This window comes from Paramisgurnus dabryanus, chromosome 18, assembly GCF_030506205.2.
Source record: "Paramisgurnus dabryanus chromosome 18, PD_genome_1.1, whole genome shotgun sequence".
Classification (NCBI taxonomy): Eukaryota; Metazoa; Chordata; class Actinopteri; order Cypriniformes; family Cobitidae; genus Paramisgurnus; species Paramisgurnus dabryanus.
Genome location: NC_133354.1, coordinates 29,564,358 through 29,590,369, shown reverse-complemented (window position 1 = coordinate 29,590,369; position 26,012 = coordinate 29,564,358). Strand labels below are relative to the sequence as shown.

Sequence of the window (26,012 nt, the reverse complement as noted above, 5' to 3'; positions counted from 1 at the left end):
GTCATGAGACGGTAAGAGCTGTCAGAGACCAATGACAGCGCTGACCGTTGTCACATGGTGTACGGTGCGGCATTTCGAATAAAGTAAAAAATATATATATGTGAACACGGACCGCACTAACTGAAAAATGATACAATGTATTTTGGTGCGCTCCGAGGCCGCACCACGGTGCGCACCAACATATGTGAAAACAACCTAAGTAATAGTGTTTTGCCAAACTAAAAGTGTTTTGTCAAACTAACCAAGATCGCGCCTTACCAACCGGGCCTTTCCGACGAGCCTACCCCCGCGTCTCTATCACTTTCTAAAGATACTATCCGGACCTCCCACTATCTTTTTAGCATTTAGCATGGTATCCACAAGCATGATACATCCCCCGCCAGGTCTAAATTTCTGTAATTTGCGAAAATAATGCGTTTGTAAAAATTAATGTTAGCGTTGTCCAGTGAAAAACTAGTGTATTGTTGAGACTGCTTCATCACAATTTTCACTCAAAGCCAAACATTATGTGCCATGAGTTTCTTCTCCTGGAATGTACTTATTAGTGATACTTTTTTGCTTGATTTGTCTGTTGGCAATACATAAACCGTTAATAATAATATACAGTATATGGTCTGTACTGCTTGTGCAATACCATCGCACATGACGTTAGTAGTGGGGTGTGCCCAATATATATGTAATGACCACCTCAAAACGGCACAATCTGAAAAAGAATCTTTCCCTACAAGCTATTTCGAGGAAACAACTTTTGAAACATGTTTTATGGAATTCATACACATATTTAACGTGTGGAAAAGCAGCCATAATATGGGCACTTTAAGTTGCTTTTAGAGGAAACTTCTGCCAAATGCATACAGTAAATGAGTTTCCAATTTAAAATTTTGTCCTCTTTGCTTATTGGCACTCAGTGGATGATTGAGTGCAGAGAGAAGAGCAGATGAACACTTCTAGTGTAAGTTTGTATTTGAACAGCTGTGCCATAAATTACAAACCTCTATGGCGTCTAACATACAGGTCAGGAAAGCTATAAAGCATTACTTTAGTGAGCTTATTAGAAGATTAGGATAGAAGATAGAAGTTCATATTGTGTCAACCGAATGAAAAATGGTATAAGGTCCTGTAGCGGATGACATTTACTGTAGAGAGTTTGTGTATGACTTTGCATATGTATCTGTGGAGAGACTGGAGTCGTTTAAAGTAGGGTTGGTTTTGCAGAGAATAAAACAAAAATCATTTTGATATAACCACAGTATGCGATAATGCTGTTTTGGATAATCCAATAAATTAAACATTTAGGAAGCGGTAATCCAGGACTAGGCCTTGGTTATATTAGAACAGGGGGTTGTCACCCTGTGGTCTGTGTGGGACCTAACACCCCAGTATAGTGATGGGGACACTATACTGTCAAAAAAGTACGGTCCTCCGGATGAGACGTTAAACCGAGGTCCTGACTCTCTGTGGTCATTAAAAATCCCAGGATGTCCTTCGAAAAAGAGTATGGGTGTGCCCGGGTTTCCTGGCCAAATTTGCCCATTGGCCTACTAATCATCCCCATATCTACTAATTGGCTATATCACTTGGTCTCATCTCCACTAATAAGCTGGTGTGTGTTGGGCGTTTTGGCGCAATATGGCTGCCGTCGCATCATCCAGGTGGATGCTGCACATTGGTGGTGGTTGAGGAGATTCCCCGTTCATATGTAAAGCGCTTTGAGTACTGAGAAAAGCGCTATATAAAATGTAAGGAATTATTATTATTATTATTAGAACATTTAAGTCGTTTTTCACAGACATACCTTACAAAAAACAATACTGGTGTTTATCTTGAGACAAAACAATGGCACTATTATATGTTAAGTAAAAGGTGTTTTTGAATTAACTCTTTCCCCGCCATTTACAAGTTAGCTCTTCAATTTAGAGAAAAACGGTTCCCTGCCAATGGCGAGTATTTTCGGCTTTCCGCAATACCACTTTTATCCACCCTGCAAAAAAATAATAATAATAAAACCCCAAAGTATCGCCCTAGGGCAAACAGCTGTATCTCCATGTAAGTTTTGTGGATCACTCTTAATCTGATCTCTATCAAAATTCCTTCACAAAAATGCAGTTGTCTCAACTTCTTGCTCAAAATTTGGCGTTTTTGAAGAAACCTACCTAATTTGAGAGGTGATAAAAAGAAAACAAATGAAGGTAAGATGAAACCTTTTTTTTAAGCAGAGGGTCTGTTCTTTCATTTGATATATTGCATGTATATTTAAAGAAGAAAATTTTCTGGGAGGCATTAAACTTTTGTGAAAATCATGAAAAATGTTGGCACTGGCTGCCAACTTTTTTTAAAAACACAGGTGGGGAAAGAGTTAAGGCAGCTCAAATATGCATTTTAGTCTTGGACTAGAAAAAGCCTAGCCTGACGTTGTCATACTCAATTCTAGTCAGAATTTGAGTCTGATACCGCTCCATTGGGCTATGATTATGAGGCGTGTCTCAACCGGAAAATGCTCCTGCACTCAATTCTATAGACCTACGACCAATCAGAGCACCGGAGTGTGTGACGTATGTTGAAATCACGTATTTTGCAGCCTGACCGAACTGCTAGTTATTTCGCTACAATGACACTAACATTGTGATTATACTAGCGAACGTACATCAACACCTACTATGTTTACAACATTTCATTTATATCACAACATTAAGTATTTACTAAGTCATACAGTAAGACTATATCTTACTATTTGTACGTTAGGTGAACTTCATTCACGACGATACCCATTACGTTTGCTTGAAAAATATCGGAGCCTAGCATGTCCCTCCACTTATTCAGCAGCCACGATTCCGGGCTTCCGAAAAGAAGCTGGCAACGACCGCTAATTATATCCATCTCGTTGTGCACGCCGAGTTGCATTGCTGTGATGCCCATTTCAGTTGCTTCTTTAACTTGGTCCTCCATAAGTGCAACCAACTTTTGCCGAATCTCGTAGGACGGACGGCAAAAACATCTTTCAGATCAACAAATGCCTTGATCGCGTTTCTCTGTTCCTCTTTTAAAATCAATGCTCTGTCGATATCTTTTAGAACAGACTCAATGTCAGAACCCACACATCTGAATTCTACAGCGGCAGCCATTTTGTTGTAAATAGATTCAACACACGCGCTCTTTGGTGACGTGGTAGATTATGTTACTGTTGATCATCTGTCCATCATCGTATAAAGCCCACCCTGACAATTTGATTGGTCGACCAGCTGTGGGTCTCGCATAGTAGCTCCTCAACGGAGAACCCCGGACCGATCTTCCCATCCTCAAAATGTTGTGGGCGGGGCTAAGATCGGCTGGCACCCAGGCTAGAAAAAGCCCTGTCCGGGAAACCACCCTGTAGAGAGGTGAAGGTTTTTTTGGAACTTGTGTATGCAAACCAAAATTATTTAAAACCAAAAATAAAACTTTAGCATCCCTACAAAATCTGTTTCACATTATGACTCCAAACTGGACAACTAATATATTAAACCCCTATAACACAGCATTTTGATATTTGGATACTTACTGACCAGGGTAAAAGTTTGTACACACACCTGAAACAGCATATCCTCTTCTATTGTGTCAAGTTGTGTGGGGAGCAACAGTGTTGGGAAGGTTACTTAGGAAATTTGTAAAAGTTACAGATTCCAAGTAACTCTATTTAAAATGTAATAAGTAATGTAACCCTTTCAATTATTTTATACCTGTAACTGATTACGTTTGATTACTTTTCAATTTAAATGTCTAACAAATGTTTTTAATTTTAAATCATTTAAACCACGCAGGGTTAAATGTATAGTAGCACTTAACACTAATTATTGTCAAACCTTAAAAATCTTGCTTCAATTTCTAGTGGTTCATATATTTTTACTGTTACATTCTATACACCACTCATCCCTATTAGTTTACAAAAAGAAAGCCTGGATACAGTTTTAATTAGTCAAACAGTTTTAAATATGATATTTTCTTCTGTTTAATTTAGGCTTACAGTCAGAGCTGAATGCCCCATGCACTTAGAGGACTTCCCGATGGACGCCCATGCTTGCCCTCTCAAATTTGGCAGCTGTAAGTAAAGCAACCTTTTCAGTTTTTCCATGGGACCACAGATCCCACCCAAGCTCTCTTTACTTAGTAGCTTTTAGGTTGTCAGAGCACAGAGATCACCTCTGACACACAGCAGCACATCACACAACCCAAGCCCACACATCCAGCTGGACCAGATTTAGCCAGATCGAGTAATCCTCGAAAAGAAAGAACAGCTGCGTCTCAGCCGAAGGAAGAATGAGGGGGAAAAGAAATATGAATAAAAAATAACCCAAATGACTTGAAGCCACGAGGCTCTAAATATTTCAGCATCTGCTGCATCTCCGGATCTACCGCAGTATACGGCCAATACCGACAGTTTGAGTGCAATTGTTTAACTTTAGCACACGTGAGGCTTGATTTTGTGCTTTTTTTGATGCCATCAGATGCCTACACAAGGGCTGAAGTGGTGTACGTGTGGACACGAGGGGCAGCGCAGTCTGTGGTGGTGGCTGATGATGGCTCCCGACTCAACCAGTATGATTTGATGGGACAGACTGTAGACTCGGGTGTGGTGCTGTCCAGTACTGGTGCGTCTCTTGAAGCTCACATCAACACTTTTCGTTGTTGTATTATAGCAAATTTATGCAAAGTAGAATGGCCCAGATTTTATAATTTCAAAGGAGGATATGCAAATTACTATATTGCCCTATAGTATTAGATATTTAATGCAAGCATGGTTAACCTTGTTTATTGAACTACGAGTTTTTAAGGTGGTAGTTTAGTAATGTATTTTTTTTCTGTTCTCGCGTTTTTGCTGTGGTCTAAAACATTTTGATTGTAGTTTAATTTTAGTTTCATTTAGCTTATATCATACAGTACATTTATTATAATTAGTTACTATTTCTGCATGTTTTGTACATGCTGAGAATTGTAAAAAAACATTGCAGAAACATCTGAGGAATGTCATTCTGATATTTTTAGGGATTGAGCAAGCGTGCTTCAAAATGAATGCCTTTTAAAAGAAATCATACACATTAAAATCATGTCAGGTGTATATCTTTTCCTATATGGAATTTGGGTACAAAAAAGCATTATATATACTTGTGTATGTGTAGGACGTATGTCAGAACAATATAACTATACATGACAAATGAAACATGCATAAATGAATGTCTTCCCACTCACATCTCTTTCTCCACACTTTTAGGAGAGTATGTTGTCATGACAACACATTTCCACCTCAAGAGGAAGATCGGATACTTCGTCATCCAGACGTATTTGCCATGCATTATGACAGTCATTCTCTCCCAGGTGTCCTTCTGGCTAAACAGAGAATCTGTCCCTGCCAGAACTGTGTTTGGTGAGTACCCTCATTCTTATCCAATCAATACGCTTTTTACATTACAACAACAGTTTGTATATAAAACCTAGTGAGCTGTCAACAAATAGTCAGCCACGTACTCATACAGCATGTTAACTGAAGTGATGAAGTGGAAACCAATTGGTGACCAATATGAAGCAGCCTACATACTGTAAACCACACAAATGTTTGACTCACGCTTGGTTGATAAGGTAAGCTTTAGTAATGATTTCTGAATTTATATATATGTTTTAAACAGTCAGGTCTGATTTTGTGGCAAATGAAAGATGTTTTAAGCAGAGATGCAGTAGGGGCATAACAATAGCTGCAACCCAGCTGGAAATTTACACAAAGGAGACAACAATGCATATAAGCAGCAGGCAAATAGATTGTGGAAAGATTAATACAGAGGTCCGTCTGATATTATTCCTATTGCCTCAGTCTATGGTTGAAGTGATTAGTTGGGCAGCACAAGGATGTGCATCAAGCAGAAGTGGAGCTGGATTTGTTGTTCTGAGGTTTCCTTGGGAACGCAAGGATGAGACAAAACAAACTGATATTAGCATAGATGCCACTCAGTGTAATGTAAAAGTTAACTTAGCTTGCAGTGCGTGTGTTCACTACTCACTGTTTGGGTTAAAAGCAAAGGTTGATTTTCAAGTATGGGTTTTCAAATCTGACAATCACTTCACTTCAAAGAAACATAAAACAGGACATAATCTCACAAAGAGGGCTAATGCCTGTTAACCCAACGTGACCTCATGAGAATGCGTGTGTATTTTTACGTTTCAGTGTGGTTGTACAATACATACATTTACTTACGTTTAAAACACACTGAAACATCTAATATTGATGTTTTGACAGGACTAATACGTAAATTATTTACGTATTTACAGCTTAACAAACGTACAAATTCCTATTCATAAATATTAAAATCGTGGGCATTGTCGTTTCTTACTTATAATAATGACATGTTTTCAGTCATATTTTCTGACTTATTTATTAAAGACAGTTTACCCATTTACCTAATGAAATGATTATGACATTCAGAGAATTTCACAATATTAGAATGAATAACATTTCTGTAAAAAAAAAAATTAATATTTTTTTGTTTGTTTGCCATGACATACAAAAACGTGTTTTCTCCTATGCTGTCTTCTATGCAATATGTTATAATTAGCCTACTACTAAGCAATAATTACACAAAAATACAACACAAATTCACAAAAGATGTTACTTTTATTCGTTTTCTGTAATCCACATCTTTAAAATTAATATGATTGCGAGGAACAGATCCAAATTCAGCCCTTTATCCAGTAATCTTGATCCGAGTTCTTATCAGCAACTGTATAGTCAGATTGCGTGTTTGTTATAGGTTAATATACATTTGAATTCAAATATTGCGCCTCAAGAAGCTTTACAACACATTGCTTTACAGCAGTGATATCAAAAGCTCATTGGCTCTTTGTGTGCCATGTGACATATTTGCATCATTTCCATTTCCGTTGGTGTACGTTTGAAATTGAAAAAGCGGTGACAGAGGGAAGCCGGATTAACGTTCTCTTGGATTAATAACTTTAATACTTCTCTTTACTTTACTTCATATACTCCAGAGAGGACATTGGCTACAGCACATCATCATTTTAACTACTTTTGGTACTGATTTTAATATTCGCAATAAATAAGTTGTTGTGATTACACTTGTCTGTCTGTTATGCTTTTTGTAACAGTAACGTTAAATGATTTTAATAAACTGTTTTGCGTAGGAGTGTAGTGGCTTAAAATATCTTTTGAATGCTATATTGTTACTATTCTTACTAAAATGTTCCTAAACATATCTGTCCGTTACGTTGCATAATATAAATGAATATATTAAGTATTTAAACATTTTGTATAAAAAGAGTTTGGGTTTAGGGTAAGGGTTGGGGTAGGGTTAAGGTGGTAACATATCGCTAAAATGGTTAAAGGAAAATTATACAGCAATCTTTATGGAATGAATGATACGTAAATGTTTTACGTTATTTAGCTGTAAAAACTTAATAATGCTACGTTGTAAATATGTCTACATTGTATGTTTTAGCATAGATTTAAAGTCGCAATGAAAGTAAAATAAAAAACTGTAATGTGTTTTTTAATATTGTGGTATTTTTTTCTGTGAGCTTCATTAATTTTTAAAAATTCATGTGCCCTCAAAATCTTTAATCAAAAATGCAAATCTCCTCCCCTCCTCAAAACGATCTCTCTTTACTTCCAGTCATAATGTATGGCAGGTGGGCGCGGTCCGGGAAAATATCGCTGCGATTAGCAATTAGCAACACGACCCAACTTCAAATGATCCAATCAAATCTCGATGGACAAATTCAAATCCAGCCCTGCCTTATTTCATTTCAGAGGCCGGTTTTACTCGGATACACGCCACCACGGGGAAAATTAGGCAATTGATACTTCCGTTTCATGGCGACTTTAAACGTACAGAAAATATGTTTTTACGTGTAAATACTACGTATTAACAGTGAGACCAGGCTGGTTAACCCCCATCTCAGTAAGCTTTAAAAATATATATAGATATATTACAGTGTAATTGTTGGCCATAATATAGTGCATTAAAATGCATTTAAAAGATTGTCTAAAACTAAATAATGGTACTTGGCTGTTGTAGGGCAGCATGATATGTGTAGCATTTCATGATTAAGGCACAATGGTGTAAATCTCTTGAGATACAGTGTTATTCCAGGGACGAAAAGATTTCACAACATACTGACAAACAGCCCTGCAGAATCATAAGTTGATCATATAACAAGACACAATGTGGATATTGTGAATTATGCTGGTGAGAAGTCAGTGATGTGACAAAAGTGTGACATTAAAGAAAAATGATGACCAGTATTATGGGTTCATTGGAGGAGCTCGATCAAAGAAGTGTAGAGCCATATATTGTGCTGAAAGTATTACTGGATACACCTGGGCTTTTGGAAGTACATTAGATCAGTAATAAGGCTCATATTGCCACAATAAAGGTCTCGGGAGCAGGATAACATTGTAGAGTCACAGAACTGTTGGCTTATTGTAATGTCATAAATGGGGAGAGACGGGAAAAGAGCTGAATGGCTCAAGAGACAGCTAGAACTTAGGGGGTGTGCACACCAAAGCTTTTACGCCCACGGCCGGCGTATGTTTTCGAAGGAAGCTCTGCGTTTTTCAAAAAAGCCAGCAGCTAGAGTTTTTTTTCCACACTGAAAGCCGACACTCACCGTTTTTTCTGCGCGCAGTGCTGAGTGCTAACAGTTGAAGAAATATCCAACTTTGGGTCAATGTCAGTTCTCACACGGCCATCCAATCACAGTGGAGGAGGTGTGGGCGCATCATACAACGACTGATAAACAAAGCAGAAGTATCGCAGCAACCAAAGCGCTCAGCTGAAGAAACAGCTGGCATTCGGCGTCCTCCAGGCTTTTTATCTTTATGATAATTGTAGAAGCCTTTCAAATCATGGAATGCATGGTTTTAATTAACCCTTTATTTGGTGCACGAGAACAGTCTTTTTTTAAGTAAATTGAGTGACTGCTTGGTATGGAGTTCGCTTAAAATGCTGAAAACACCAAACAGCAAAGTTATTCTCACATCTAGTCTGAATAAACATTTCTGGAACAGACTGTACACAGCAAAATCCAACAGCATTGCCTCCTAGCTTTTTAAAAGTTTTACTTGAATGTTTATAGTGATGTGCATAATTTCCAGTAGTGAATAAAATTGCAAAATTCATTATTAACACCACAGGCGCTTTTCCCTAACAGTGTTACAGAGTACACCTAAAATTTACTTTTATTTTGTTGCAATGTCATTATTCTCTCTTTCTCGCAATTTCCCCCCTGTTGTGTGGAAGATGTTGATAAAAGGTACTGATCATCTTAAGAATTATTCAGTTATTTTACAAGACTCGATTTAGTGCATAAATTCACGGTGCATCATTGCAGTACATTAGCATATAAACACTTCAGATCTACCAAAGCTTTTGCTATTTATTGTTAAGTGTACACACCTACCCTTACCCTAACATCATTTATTAAAGACCAACTACTTCATTGCATTCATTTCATTACATTTATCTTTAAAAGTGATTAATGACTTACCTCTATATTTTTTAGAAGTAAAGCAACCACTTTGGTAAAGTCTGTAGTAGGTACTTTAGTTGAACACTGTCAATGTAAAAAACTTATCCAACATGATGATGATGACGATGATGATTGTTATTTATTAAAATAATATATTAATCAGCCAAATGCATTCACATATGATTTATTTGATGGTGAGTGTATTTTCATCAGCTGGGATAATGGATTTAGCCATAAATCACGTCAGTATGTAAGAATGTTCTAGTAGGGCACGAAGTTCCACCACATCCCAAAGATGCTCTATTGGGTTGAGACCTGGTGACTGTGGGGGCCATTTTAGTACAGTGAACTCATTGTCATGTTCAAGAAACCAATCTGAAATGACTCGAGCTTTATGACATGGTGCATTATCCTGCTGGAAGTAGCCATCAGAGGATCATAAAGGGATGGACATGGTCAGAAACAATGCTCAGGTAAGCCGTGGCATTTAAACGATGCCCAATTGGCACTAAGGGGCCTAAAGTGTGCCAAGAAAAATCCCCCACACCATTACACCACCACCACAGTGGTAAGGCATGATGGATCCATGTTCTAATTCTGACTCTACCATCTGAATGTCTCAACAGAAATCGAGACTCATCAGACCAGGCAACATTTTTCTAGTCTTCAACTGTCCAATTTTGGTGAGCTTGTGCAAATTATAGCCTCTTTTCCTATTTATAGTGGAGATGAGTGGTACCCGGTGGGGTCTTCTGCTGTTGTAACACATCCTCCTCAAGGTTTTGCTTGTTGTGGCTTCACAAATGCTTTGCTGCATACCTTGGTTGTAACAAGTGGTTATTTCAGTCAAAGTTGCTCTTCTATCGGCCCATTCTCCTCTGACCTCTAGCATCAACAAGGCATTTTCGCCCACAGGACTGCCGCATACTGGATGTTTTTTTACTTTTCACACCATTCTTTGTAAACCCTAGAAATAGTTGTGCATGAAAATCCCAGTAACTGAGCAGATTGTGAAATACTCAGACCGGCCCGTCTGGCACCAACAACTATGCCACACTCAAAAAATTGCATTAATGAGAAATTGAACAGGTGTTCCTAATAATCTTTTAGGTGAGTGTATAACATGAGTAAAGATTTTTTAAAGTTATAAAGATGGATTAGTGCAGGGGTGTCAAACATTAAGTACAAATTTTAAAAACCTTTTCAGGCGGGATGCAGCAGTCGCATGTGTCTAGTTTAAATAGGAGACATGTGGATATCGGGAAAACAAGAACAGTTTTACCTGTGCTCCGTAGACGGACCTAATACGGTTTTCATGCATCCAAAAATTCTGCCATTTCCTCGTGCATGGTGCAGGAAGAAAGCGACAGACGCGTACCGTGTATGAAACGGCCATGAATCAGTTTCTGCTAATCCGCAATGGTTTAAAATGGATTATGGTTTATTTTAAATGTCATGGCTGGTCAGGGAAACGTCTAGAAATGAGAGTATCAACTGCCTAAAACTGATTATGTTGATCTGGTGGTCAAAGAATGTAAGAAAGCACGGTTTAAAAGCATAATGCCTGTGTTTTATTACTTCAAACTGTCTTAGGTACTGTAATACTTGACAAATTTAGCATTTTCATTGCTTAATGACTGCTCTCATTGCAAATATATTCCAAAGAAATGTTCAAGATTTATGAATGATTTTGACATTATTTGGCAATACAGAGAGGATAAGATATCAACATAAGATATAATTATGTTAAGGTTCCATACAGAGGAAATTAAATGAAGGCTTTTTAACCTAAGACCAATGAGTTTTTACAGATTTAAAATTGTGTGTATATGTTTTATTGTACAGTGTGAGTATTTTAATGTTTTTTATGAAATTTCAACATATGAAGTGTTTTTTTTTCTAGATTTCTTGCTAAATAATTTGTAGTTTGTTTAGTTAATATTAACACAACTATCAGCACACTAAGATTTGAAAAAGTTATCCAGCCCTCACATGGTTAAGTTATTTACCATCCGGCCCATCATCCTTAAATGAGTTTGACACTCCTGGATTAGTGATAATCTGTGGAACTAAAGACTTTAAATAAAGATGAAAACCTTTTTTTTTTGTTAATGCTCAGATGTCATCATCAGTCTTGCAGTATTTCGAAGGTACATGTTACAGTGATGTGACACCGTTACATTTTTATCCAAAATGCATTGCTTCAAATCAGACTCCGATTGGTTGGTGTAGCGTTGAATGAAATCAAACAGACCTGGTGATTTGAGTTCAGAAGTTCAACCGAACGGGACTGGTGTCAAATAAAAAAAATAAATTACACTTCCAATAAAAATTTCCGAAAGGCGATATATGTTCAATTGTTTACTTTTGTGATACATTTCATTTTAGCTAGTAATTTGTTGTAATAGAAACAGGGCGTGTCATTATGATTGACATTTGTGATTGACAGCTCTCTGGGCTTCGAGGGAAGATTGAAGAAATAACTAACTATTAATTTTTGATTTCTGTGTTATTTCACACCAACAAAATGAGTTGTATTTAACTTACCTTATTTTAGCAAGTCAGTGAAATGAGAAGGAGCGTGGTTAAATCGAGCGTTTGGGCGGAAGTTTGATAACGCGCCTCCACCTCCAGGCTCCATGGACAATTCCTTCGTGCATGCATTGGCTCCAAACTGATGTTTTTGCGTAACATGTCAGCGCCCATCGTCTGACATTTTACGTTCACTTCATTTCAAGGAAAGGAAGCAGCGTCGAGTCATCCATTTTTTTATACAGTCTATGATTGAAACACTTATTAGTGTTGCTCACCAGTTCAGAAAATGGATGGAAAATTATAAATTTAGGTGTCAATAGAAAACTTTTATTATTCTAAAACATTCTTGTTAAGACATGCGGTACAGTAGATTTGTACAGAGGACATTTTTTTAATTAGCTCATAATATAACTTTATCAGTTGTGACAAATCAGTGCGTTCAGCATTTTCCTAATAACACACAAAAATGCTCATTCGTCACTACGTATGAGAGAAATGATGCTGAGACATTTCATTCAGACGCGATCATCACAATGCCCTATTCACAGAGACAGTCATGGTCTGGAGACAGTTGTGGTCTAATGGTTAAAGAGTCAGACTTCTAACCTAAAGCTTGTGGGTCTAACTCGAAAAAACTGTAGCAGGAAATGTCTGCATGCTGCTCTGGGTGTTTGTGTTCACCATTTAACCATTTACAGTATGACTTACAGTAAGAAAATGCCTTTTGTGGATCATGGGAAACAAAGTAAATATTACAAAATGGTTAAATGATTGCAGAAATGTTTTATTCATTTCAAGGTTTTAAAGTGTAGTCTTGTTTAATATGATGTGATTCTCTGAAAGTCAAGAACATTTTATTAAAACTGTCTGAAAACATGCCATTAACTCTTTCACCGCCAGCGTTTTTAAAAAAAGTTGCCAGCCAGCGCCAGCATTTTTTATGATTTTCACAAATGTTTAATGTCTTCCAGAAAATGTTCTTCTTCAAATATATAAACATACAATATACCAAATGAAAGAACAGACCCTCTGCTTTCAAACAAAAAAAAATGTTTCATCCTACCTTCAGTAGTTCTTTTGTAATCAGCTTTTGAATATGGGTAGATTTTTGCAAAAACACCACATTTTGAGCAAAAAGCAGAGATAATTCAATTTTTGTGACGGACTTTTCATAGAGATCCCATTCAGAGCGATCTTTAAAACAGACACGGACATGCAGCCGCTTGCCAAAGGGCAGTACTTCCGGGTTTAAAAAGTTGCGGAAGTTGCCTAGTGGTTAATAGCGGTATTGCGGAAAGACAGAAAAACTCGTCATTGGCGGGGAAGCTTTTTCTCTTGATTGATGAGATATCTCATCAATGGCGGGGAAAGAGTTAATATGAGTAAGAAATGGCAATGCCCACAATTTTAATATTTATGACTATTACACATTTCAGTGTGTATTAAAACTTAAGTAAATGTAGGTGTAAACATTTTTACACTTTTAAGTATTCTCATGAGATCACTGTGTTATTCAGATTTACTTGGGATCTTCTGTTTAAAACAAACGCACAAAATATTTGTTTTGACTGTTCTGTGTCTTCAAACTGTTCTTTGGATGATTCCTATTTGGAAAGCAGTGGTAATCTGCATAAATACTAAACAAATCCGAACAAATCTTTTTGATTGGATTGAAAAGTCAAAAAAATGAATCATGAATCACAATCCTGCGTGAATGGGATTTCACAAAGTAGAAAGTGGATAAACATCATTTTTAGTCCCAGAGCAACATTTTTATTAATCAGTCAGATTGTAGCATTAGATTTAGGGCCAATGTTAGATTTAGGACTGGATTAGGGGCTTGTTAGTCTCAGCCTCAGACATCACATGCATCAGATGTTCAGCAAACAGTCCATGTGTAAGTTACACACAAATAGAACCAATTTAGAGTCTCAAAGTCATAATCTGTTGAATTATATAGGATTTCTGTGAAACGTGAAACTCTTTAAAATAAAGCTGAACTGGGTTGCTTCCTATATGTTAGTCAGGTGGGCTCTTGTTTAGTCCTTGACCAAGAAAAGCAGCTGTAGTTCAGGAGAAATAGCAGTAAAAACATATATAATCAAATAGTTAAGTTTAAAATGATTCAACAATACAATGTTTGCTTGTTGCCAATTGACAATTTGCATAGCAAGTATACATAAGTATAGAAACACCAATCATACTTGCAACGTACCGTATTTTTGCTAATCTTGGATATTCTGCTTTAAACCAAGAGATGGATTTGTTTTAAATACAAAGCTTATCAATGCACATCTTGTCTGCAGTACACCGCATATCAATAACCAAGCAATGGAGTGCATGAAACATTGTTTTTCACCAATTTGTTTATTGTGTAAACCCAAAGTGTATCTGCTGCTATAATGCAGCTTTTATTAGAAATACAGTTGGTCTAGGTAGATCAGCAAATCTAACTATAATACAATTGCCTCATAATTTGGGCTGCGGGGCCTCTTGTATACCAGTGGGAGTCCAACATTTTGAAACCTCCATTTGCTAAACTACTCAGTGGGTCTGTTTAATACGACTCTGCCTGCCTTTTCCGATTCATGAGATTTGTTGTTTGTCTGACACTTTCTGCTTGTGTAATTTAGTATTTGCATTAACATTGCTTATTAATTCGGATTAATATTACAATTATAAAAACGGATTAGTGATAGTCTGTGGAACTAAAGATGTCAGAATAAAGATGAAAACTGTTGTTGTTGGGTTCATGGTCAATTGTCATCAGCAGTATTGCAGTATTTTGACGGCACATTTTTACCCAAAATGCATTGCTTCAAATCAGACTCTGATCAGTCGTGTAGCATTAAATGAAGTTGAACAGACCTGGTGATTTAAATTTCATTTGTGATAACTGAATGAATGTATATCTGATTTGTAAATGATGAACAAGATCATGCATGCATGTCCTTTATTTGACACATGGAAAAGTGACTGATGGCCATACATTACATATTGAAACACATGATGGCTGTATCTACAATAATAGATGGCATGTTTGTATATGTTTGCCTACTCTTAAACAGCGTATATTTTACATATTTAATTTCATTAATATCCCATTGTTATGGTGTACTGTGTGCCGCATAAAGAGAGCCCTCCTCTTGGCAAATTTACTTGATATTCTACATTTACATTAAACCTAATCTAAATTGAATGCTAGAGGGAGGAATCTAGCATTTCTCTGCAACGTTGGCAGGTGTACAATCATAATGAAAGTTTAATGCAATGACTGTCGATGAAATAGCAACTTATGTTTAAGCATTAAACGGTTTATATGTTTTCAGGATAAAATCAATCCTTAATTTAAAACCTACTTTTGTTATAAGTCACTTTAATGTGCTCTTTCTGCCTGGCCGGGCAGAAATGGTTGGGTAGCGTTCGGTACGCCGTGAGATTATCGCTGAATGCAGAATATCGTTACACCCCTAGCATCCAGTCACCATGCTTATGGTGCCATTTTAAAGAAATATGGATCTTGCTTGGTTATCAGCTAAAGATTACAAAGTCTGTCAGTTTCCTTTTAAAAAGGCTTTGCATATTTGTAGCATATTAACCTTTTATTTTTGTGGCTGAGAGGCCAGACCTTTGAAATGTGACATAAACTCTGGCATACACTGCAGGTATTTTGGCAAAGAACTGCTTGCATAAAGTAATAGTTTGATTGATTGGTAAGGAAGCCGGTTACAGCTGATTTTAATTTAAAGTGGCATGTAGGGGCTAATTATGGATAAGTCCCACAATAAAGAGCCAAAAAAAGAGTGGCAGTCTCTGCAGACCATTGATTATTAATATTACATTTACAATTATGCATTAACAAAAGCATTACAGTGCATTTAGGCTAACAGGATTTCCAGACTGTGGACGGTCTGTGGGGTTGGTGGAAAGTTGTATCTGATGGCAAAATAAGTTGAAGAAATAATTGCTTACTGCTAAATGTTTCCATACTCTTTGTTCATTGCAGGAGTGACCACTGTTCTGACCATGACAACCCTGAGTATCAGCGCTAGAAATTCTCTCCCAAAAGTGGCCTATGCTACAGCCATGGACTGGTTCATTGCCGTATGCTACGCCTTTGTCTTCTCGGCTCTCATTGAGTTTGCCACGGTAAACTACTTCACAAAGAGGGGTTACGCCTGGGATGGAAAAAGTGTTGTGCCAGAAAAGGTAATGTCATTATATACCCAAACTTTATTAAATACTTTTAAGATATTTCCAAATAAGTCACTGTTTCCTATAATTAACATTTTATACTGCTGAGCCAACAAGAACAAAAAAGCACCAGTAATATACCATTAAACTAGTCCATGTGACTTACATTCATTCACGGTCTCTTAAAGCCATGTTATAGCTTTGTCTGATCAATGTGGTGGTGTTATTTTGTGTGACACTAACGGTACATTCACACCCGTCGAAATCGTTAACGCTTGACGGAAGGCTTGTCTGAAGCGTGGCCAATAGCCAATCACAATGGCCGCAAGACATGCTACGGTCTTGCATAAATGTAAGTGCCGATCTGATTGGCTAACTCATGCATTGCCGCTTGAAAAGTTGAGAAATGTTCAACTTCTACCACTAGCAACGGCAGTGACTCGACATTGACGGATACACTATTTAGTTGATGTCACCCATTAAAGTGATAGTTCACGCAAAAATTAAAATAATGTCTTTAATGACTCACCCTCATGTCGTTCCAAACTCATAAGACCTCCGATCATCTTCAGAACACAGTTTAAGATGTTTTAGATTTAGTCCGAGAGCTTGTTGACCCTTCACTGAAAATCTACATACGGTATACTGTCCATGTCCAGAAAGGTAATAAGAACATCATCAAAGTAGTCCAATGTGACATCAGTGGGTCAGTTAGAATGTGTTGAAGCATCGAAAATACATTTTGGTCCAAAAATAACAATGCGGGTGACATACGACGCGGCTGACGTGTTATCTGGTGCACCCCAGCTGTTTTTTTTTCTTTCTGCGCCCAAGCCTAGTTTACAGTCTAACGGAGATGCACACTGTAAGTTTGGAAAAAAAGGATAACTGAGGATAACACGTCAGCCGCGTCACTGCAGTCATGTGACTTTAGTCTCGCACATGAGCTCCGCAACAGAACCGGAAGAGAAGAGAATGCTGAATAAAGTCGTATTTTTTTATTTTTGGACCAAAATGTATTTTCGATGCTTTAACACATTTTAATTGACCTACTGATGTCACATGGACTACTTTGATGATGTTTTTATTACCTTTCTGAACAGTATACCATACGTAGATTTTCAATGAAGGGCCAACAAGCTCTCGGACTAAATATAAAAAATCTTTAAACTGTGTTCTTAAGATGAACGGAGGTCTTACGAGTTTAGAACGACATAAGGGTAAGTCATTAATGACATTGGGCGAACCACCCCTTTAAAAGTAAATGAGAAGTGTTAACGTGAATGTACCGTAAGATTCTTCAAAATACCTTATGTTCCACTAAAGAAAACTAGTGATAAAGAACATTGTTGTAAATGGTGATGACAGGATTTTTATTTGTGGCTAAACTGCTTCTGGGTGTTGTAGGCAAATGCTTTGCGAACAGACTTGATTACTCTTTAATGCATCCTAATATAGGTTATGTAACAGCAAAACCCTGCATTAGTTTGAGTCAGTGATGTGATTCTTGACCTCCTTTGCAGCAAAAGAAGAAGAAGGAGTCTTTATTGAAGAAGAACAACACTTACACCGCTGCAACGGCCACATCTTTTGCTCCTAACATTGCCAGAGACCCTGGTTTGGCAACTATTGCTAAAAGTGCCCCCCCTCCCCCAACCGAACCCAAGGAAGAGCCCAAACCCAAGCCACCTGAGGCCAAGAAGACCTTCAACAGCGTGAGCAAGATTGATAGGATTGCCAGAATAGCCTTTCCACTGCTCTTCGGAACCTTTAACCTGGTGTACTGGGCGACTTACTTGAATAAAAAGCCCAAAATACAGGGTGCCCTACAACCCCACTAATTCTATATCATTTTCTTTGTTTTATTTCATTTGTTTCTGCTGTCTTTACAGTTACAAAAAAGTAAAAGGAAACTATTTGTCTCAAATTTGTTTCAATGATAGTCAAGCTCCCATTCTGAAATTGTGTCAACATATGTAACATATCTTCCTAAATGAAAAAGAGGGGGTCTGCGTTATAACCATTGTATTGAAAGGGAACTCTTACTATATAATATACACACAGACACAACACAGTATATAATACTTGAGAAAATGCACATTCAAATTGTTAATGTTTACCTATACCCATGTCATTCTAAACCTGTATATTGTATTTTCTTGAAACACATGATCGCATTTACTTTGTTTTGTAGTGAACACTTCTTATCTTCAAGTCGACAAAAAATTGCCTTTGTAATCTATCGTAACTCATGGAAGTCCAAAGTGGATGAAAAATATAAAGCAGCATTAAAGTTGTGACTTCATTGTATTAGAAATCCTTTGGGAGCTTGACATCATTAGTAGTCACACTGAACTGTCGTTGTATAAAAAGAGCTGCAAACAGACTTCTCACCAAACTGCACTCATGCTTCACAGAAAAATAACAGCATATGGCTTTGGAATGACATGAAGGTAGATGACTGAACTATTTCTTTCATTTGTTGCTCTTAACATCAAAACGAAGATTTTGCGATATATGAGTTCATGTATTCGACTCGTTCGGTTTGCATGGGGAAGCTTATCCGTTTCTGTACCCTATCAACAGCTTGATTTGAAACGATGCTACCTACAATCACAGTCAGATTGTGTTTTCTTTGTTCTGGATATTATTTTATCCTTTATTCTTATATAGGATTCCATTAACAGCAATAAAGCGTCTTGGTGGGGTAAAAGAATCATTTACTCATGAATATAAAAAATGTAGAGAAATTCATAGACTATTGTGTATATCATAAAGCATAGTATTTATTTAGTTTTTATGTAAATATATCAAGTGTTAGAGATGTCAGTATAATTTTGAGCTTTGCTAATTGTAACTACAAGGCACAAACTCAGTGCTTAACACACACATACACACACAGAGAAAGAGAGAGACGGTTGTGTTTCAAAGTTGTGCAACACATGAAGGAAATTCGGGTATATACTGTAAATGATCTCTTAATCCACTAGACATTAGTTTTGGATTTACCTTTTGATGATTAAGTGTGTGCAAATATACGTAAATAAAAACCATGTTTGTACATTTGCACACACGACACATTTTGAGGATGGACTGCAGTAGACACTTAGAAAGAATGTAAACTATTGTCTTGATGTTGGAATGCGATTTTATATTTAGCATTAAATTCTTCTTTATTCTGTATGTTGGTTAATGGTTTTTGTGACAGACTTTATGGTTGGTGCACACACGATATGAAGAGTTCTGAAACTATGTTTTATGTGATGCTAGCGTCACATTCGATTGAGAGTTAAAGAAGGTCAAGAGTGCCTTGTCTATACAGTATTTGCAAATTGAAAAGGTACCTACAGTATAAGGCGCTCTTATCTCAGATCCTTGTTCGCTGGGTTTATCATCATTCAAAAACATCACTCGGAAAGTATCAGCTACACTGCCTTTTGTCTCACATGCCATTAGAAAGTAAACATATTTCATTGCAGACCAATCTGTCACTGCTTGTTGATAAAAACGTGTCCGAATATTAGCCAGGTAGGCGAATACACTGTTCTTCACACATACGTCTTGTAGTGCTATAACAATGCCAAATTTCTTTGTTTGTGGCATGATGTCAGTCGCTCTATAAGCACCTATTGAAAAGAAACCAAACTTGTAAAGTATACCTGTCTATTTTTGAGTGATAAGAAGTTGAGGGACTTTAACATACCATACATTACTTTGATGTAGCAATATAGATTAGTAAGGGCTTTTGTGATCGAAACGATAAGAGGCATGACATTTTGGTGAACTTCAATTATTATTTTGCCTAAAACATATGAAGCTTTTGTTCTTTCCATGTTTTAGCCAATTTGTTCGGTTTCCACTGTGTTTACACAGCTCAGTAGTTTTTTTCTTTTTAAAGTTAACACAAAATTGGGATATGTCATTGGATGTTTCTGGCACATCATCCCATGTATACGATACAGATAAATGTTTGATAACACAATTTTATTTGAATCTTTGATCATAACAAAGACCTATTTTGGATAGTGTTGGGTTTGTGTTGACTGATGACTGATTAGTAACAGTACAGTATGCAAATACCCATTAATGGGTTCTTTTGGAGCCAGACTTTAGTGAAGGCAGTACAGTTACAGATATATTATGATTTCAACTCAAGAAAGAGAGAGGGTCAGAGAGAGAGAAAATATACTGCATTTATATTTTAAATTCTTTTTTTAAAAGACGAAACTATTCATTTGTACCTCTTGTTATGCATTTTGCACACTAAAGGCATATTTGACATTTATGTAGTCAGCTTTGTGCTATGCAAGAATAGCTTTGACACATTATTTTGCCTGTCATTTCCACTGTAACATTTTAAAAATATTGTAGAAAGATGGTCAACTTTGCACCTTACTTGGGGTCTTTTTGCCGTTGAAAAAAAATATATAAATGTGTTTCTGCAAGATTGGTGGTATAGATATGACATAATCCATTTAAGTGACATGGCATTATGGCAATAAAATAAAGACTGATACAAATAATAATTTAATTATTATTCTATTATAACTTATAGCTCTTTTGTTTTCCACAATATTCTAATTGAATGAATAATATTTTATATGCATCTAATATTTTAATCATCTATGTTATCAGTAAAGCATTTAGAATTAATATTTTTATTTTTATGGCAGATTATAGCACTTCATATGCATACCAGATTATGATAGTGAATTAACTTTAAGATTTTCTATACATTAAACAAAACATGAAATGATTAATGAATGCTTGGAAAAATTTCAGTGAACTAACTCATCTTAAAGGAGGAATATGTGTGAAGATATGACAGACACAAATAGAAACGGAGGTAAAATATGATTTATGCTGTTTTGTACACTAGGAAATGGCTATCGTCTTTGTAAATGTTTGCTTTCTTAATGTTATGGCCCTGTAGAATTTGATTCTTTTCATTAGTCATCAAATAAAAGGAAATTGAATAATGTCAAATTACACTCATGTTTTGTCATTTATTTTATATTATTGTCTTCTGACCAGCAGACATTTATCTGCTTTTGCATCTCAGTCATTATCAATTAAAATCTACTGTCATATGTATTCTGTGTAATTAATATAACGGGAAGTTAGAGAAATGTAATGATTTCAGTGGTCAGTCTAATTTCCATTAAGGCAATCCAATGTAATATCTGAATCTGTATTCAATATTCACATTGATTTTACAAGTCCTCAGGAATCCTTTGTCACCACATCCAGTCCCCTTTCCAATCAACCAGAGAGAAACCTCACAACCACCTTCCACCTACAGACTTCATATTTCACTTCAACATGACACCTCCTCCCATACCTGCATCCAGTCTTAGGGTGAATTCCAATCGGAAGTGATCATCCCTATGCCCTATTCCCTTTGAAGATCAGAACTCTTGATGTATAAACTCTAGGGGGAGTTGCAGTGACAGATAAAATACACTTTGAATCATGAAAAACGACTTCATTTTCTCTTTATCCGGAGTGACTGTTTATGTGGCGTCCCCTTCTCGAAGTGGCCTTCGGAGGAGAAAATATCACATTTTGAACACACACTTATTGTTATTGACATCTCTAAACTTCATCTGATCTACCTGCTCACTTGCCACTGGCTTCTAGTTTACTAAACACACTAAAACTGTATATCACAATACTGTCGAAAAAGCCTTCATTCAGCTATTTCACATCATATACTATTGTATACTATTTAAAACATCATGAAATAAATGAATCATATATAGCATTTAGGAAACAATTCACAATAAGTTTAATTGTTACAATTTGTATTCATTTGCTAAGTGTTTACCAATACTTTTTCTAAACTCTTAACACAGCAACACACTTACATCACACGCTTGGCCAAATGAGTAATTTTCTGGCCAAAACAACATTTTGTTAAATAAGTACAAACTCTACATTTCTACATATACTTTATCAATACTTAGCAAACCTTATTCAAAATCAAATAATTTGTTCAAAACATTAGCAGTAGTTTTCTATCCAACAGGAACATATAGTCAACCATAGCGCATAGACTGTTAAAATTGTAACAATTATTGGCATTACAAAACATGCATTACTTGTCACGTTTCGATTTGACCTATATGTTCTATACAATATAAAATAGAATAATAATAGGCTTTATGCCCAGCTGCACTACTTCCTGAACTTCAGCCAGCTCCTTGTTTCCTGTCTGCCATTATTGGACGAACTGATTAATCCAGGTGTGCCTGACCTCAGTAGTCACAACAACAATAATCAGACACACCTGGATTAATCAGTTTGTCCAATAATGGAAGACAGGAAACAAGGAGCTGGCTGAGGTTCAGGAAGTAGTGCAGCTGGGCATAAAGCCTATTAAAATCAGCTGTAACACACACTACATGTTTTGTGTGTGTGATGTATGGATTCATTTTGGGTATGTGGACAGCATGGTGAAAGAGCCATACTTAAAGCAGAATTAAACCCTAGACATTTTAGCCTGTTCTCACGAGTAATTTATTTTCCATTTTACATGAGAAAAAAAAAGAAATTTCCATGATTTCGATAATTAGATTGATATTGTGTTGAAGCAGAATTTTCAGTCTTTCATGTACTCAACCAAAATGCACTGCGCGAAACTGAGTCATTAGCTCCACCCACTAACCACTGATCGATGCAGCCCTTAGGCTCGTTCGACTTCGGCCCTGGACCCTTGATGAGAGTCCACATGGGTTCACAGGAGTTGTATTTTGGGACAGACTCGAGCGTCACACCGGAAATAGGTAGAGAAGTTGCCCATCAGTGTGAACGTCTCGGTTACGGATGTAACCCTCGTTCCCTGAAGGAGGGAACGGAGACGTCACGTCGTGACCGACGAATTGGGAACTCGCTTAGAGAGACCAATCTGCTTAGAATACTACTAAAACGCCAATGAACTTGGCATTGAGATATTTGTATAATGCTGGCGCCGCCCCGCCAGGTGCGTATATAAGCAGCAGGTGCAAATAGGGAAATTAGCTTCTTTTTCGCTGAGAAAGCCGGAAGTGTGACCGGCCGTAACAGCAGGTGGCAGCACCTGTGGCGACGGGACGTGTCGTCTCCGTTCCCTCCTTCAGGGAACGAGGGTTACATCCGTAACCGAGACGTTCCCTTTCAGTCGGTCACTACGATGTCACGTCGTGACCGACGAATTGGGAATCCCTACCAAAACGCCACTTGGGGCTGACCTCTTCCAGTGTCTGCGTAAAAGCCCTCCGGTTCCACTTAAGGAGGAGGAGGTAGGTTTTAAGGCAGAAGGCCGGGCACTAGATGTTCCTTTAACCCCACAGAAGTGCCAGCGACTGGGAAGCGCCCTACCTGAGCGGGATAGGAACGCTGCGGAAGCCACCGCCCCTCTTAAGGGCTAATGGTGGGCGAAGTCAACCGTAGTTGAGGAATAAAGACAGCCGTGGCTGTGTAGGCAAAGCAGTGCTTTGCTAAGGGAAACGTGGGCTGGTAGGATTAACCCCACGGAATAATACTCACAAAGGAACCCGTTGGGACGCAATGTGGAGCCCGAGCCAGACACGTAGGTTCGCGAGGATACAGCTAGTGAAAGGCTGACAGCCAATGCTCCGCAACAAAGGCTGCCAAGGCAGCGGAGGAAGAACAATTCAAACCATTACGCATTTTTGTTCTGAAGGCCTTCCATACTGACACAGTTATGAAGCATCAGTTGGAGGCTGCAAGCCAACCTGCGAGACTGCTCTCCGTGCTCCCCCTGGTGAGGAAAGAACACGAGAGGATACAGGCTCGATACGAACACTGTAGAATCTAATGAACGTATTAGGTGTCGCCCAACCAGCAGCTCTGCAGATGTCTGTTAGCGAGGAACCACGAGCGAGAGCCCAAGATGAGGCAACACTCCGTGTGGAGTGAGCTCTCAAATTAAAGGGGCAAGGAATACCCTGAAGATTATAAGCCAGGGCGATAGTATCAACTATCCAATGAGACATCCTCTGCTTGGTGACAGCCTTCCCTTTCTGCTGGCCACCATAACAAACAAAGAGCTGGTCTGAGGTCCTGAGGCTTTGCGTGCGGACCACGTAGAATCGCAGTGCGCGTACGGGGCACAACAAAGCCACGGTTGGGTCTGCCTCCTCCGGGGGCAGCGCTTGCAAGCTCACCACCTGATCTCTGAAAGGAGTTGTGGGAACTTTGGGCACGTAGCCTGGTCTGGGCCTCAATGTTACGCTCGAGGCAGCAGGACTAAACTGAAGGCACGAATCGTCAACAGAGAATGCATGTAAATCCCCTACTCTCTTCACTGAGGCCAAAGCTAGCAGGGTCAGAGCTTTCATTGATAAAAGCTTCAGACTCGCGGACTGCAAAGGCTCGAACGGGGGGGCCTGAAGGGCTTTTCAGCACCATGGACAGGTCCCAAGGAGGAATAGAAGGAGGGCGCGAGGGGTTTAGCCTACGAGCGCCTCTTAAAAATCTAATAACCAAATCATGCTGGCCAGCTGATCTGCCGTTGATAAGTGAGTGAGTGACGAGCAGAAATAGCGGCGATATCAACTTTAATGGCGAAGGGACAGCCTACCATCTAACCTATGTAGAAGATATAAAGCACAATGTTAATGGGCATTCTCTGGGGTCCTCGCGTTGCAAAGAGCACCAGGTGACGAAAAAGGTTTCATTAAGCGCGTAAGCCCGTCTTGTGGACGGTGCTCGAACCGCGTCGATGGTGTTAGATACCGTTTGCGATAAATCACCTAAACCTTGCGCGCGCTCAACGACCATACATGGAGATCCCACAGGTCGGGGCGCGAGTGCCAATGTGCCCCTTCCTAAAGAAAGAAAGTCCTTCCTCAGGGGAATCCGCCAGGGAGGGCTGTCGCGAGGAGCATTAACTATGAAAACCAATTCCCAGTCGTCCAGTACGGACGATTATTAAAAAGGCTCTCCTCGTCCTGCCTGACTTCGCACAGAGCCTGCGCGATAAAGCTCACTGAAAGGAATGCGTATTTACGCATCCCCCGCGGCCAGCTGTGTGCCAACGTATCCACGTCGAGGCTGCCCTCGGTTAGTGAATAAAGTAGGCGACAGTGGGTATCGTCCGGCGACGCAAACAGATCCATCTACGCACGACCGAACTTCATCCAAATTAGCTGGACCGTCTGGGGGTGGAGTCGCCATTTGCCGGGGGCGCAGCTCGGGAAGCGCGTCTGCCGCTGTATTTAGGGTGCCCGGGATTTAAATGGCACGAAGGGACCTCAGATGCTTCTGACTCCAAAGGAGGAGATGACGAGCGAGATGCGACAGGTGACGAGAGCGCAAAACCGCCTTAACGGTAAATAACGCAACAGTCGCAATGTTATCGGTGTCGGCTAATACATCCTTCCCCCGCATCTCCATAGCGGAGCGTACAAGTCCCAGATATACAGCGCACCGCTCGCGGCAGTTGGGGTGCTATGCACACCCCTGAGACTGCAAGCCCGTCATACGTGGCTGATCATCCCGTGCTGAGGGCATTGCATGCTGCAGAATGCCAGGAGACCCCTCAGGGGCACATCTTCTATTGGAAATGCCGGGTCTACCACGGGGAAAAATTGAAATGACACGCAGGTGTAATGTTTACACGGTGTATGCCGGTGTGCCACGCTCTCCTCGAGACTCGATCGTAAGCCAACGCTGAAGCGGTCTCATATGAAGCAGCTCGGGCGGCGTCACAGCCGCAGCATGCTGTCATATGTCCAGGAGCTTCTGAAATTGTTTCAGAGGGACCGCGT

The 26,012-nt window shown here is 38.7% G+C and overlaps 1 protein-coding gene across 4 annotated transcripts in view; it reads left to right on the top strand.

Annotated features, from left to right (window-relative positions):
* gabra1 (gamma-aminobutyric acid type A receptor subunit alpha1) overlaps window positions 1-21,228 on the top strand; it is a 33,695-nt gene extending 12,467 nt beyond the window's left edge. For all 4 annotated transcript variants that reach the window (XM_065287572.2, XM_065287574.2, XM_065287573.1 and 1 more), the window contains exons 6-10: window positions 3,995-4,077; window positions 4,482-4,625; window positions 5,246-5,398; window positions 16,052-16,254; window positions 17,763-21,228. In XM_065287572.2, coding sequence (XP_065143644.1) covers window positions 3,995-4,077; window positions 4,482-4,625; window positions 5,246-5,398; window positions 16,052-16,254; window positions 17,763-18,080 — 901 coding nt within the window. In that variant the 3' untranslated portion in view covers window positions 18,081-21,228. The remainder of the gene's footprint in view (window positions 1-3,994; window positions 4,078-4,481; window positions 4,626-5,245; window positions 5,399-16,051; window positions 16,255-17,762) is intronic.
* Window positions 21,229-26,012: the final 4,784 nt, after the last annotated feature.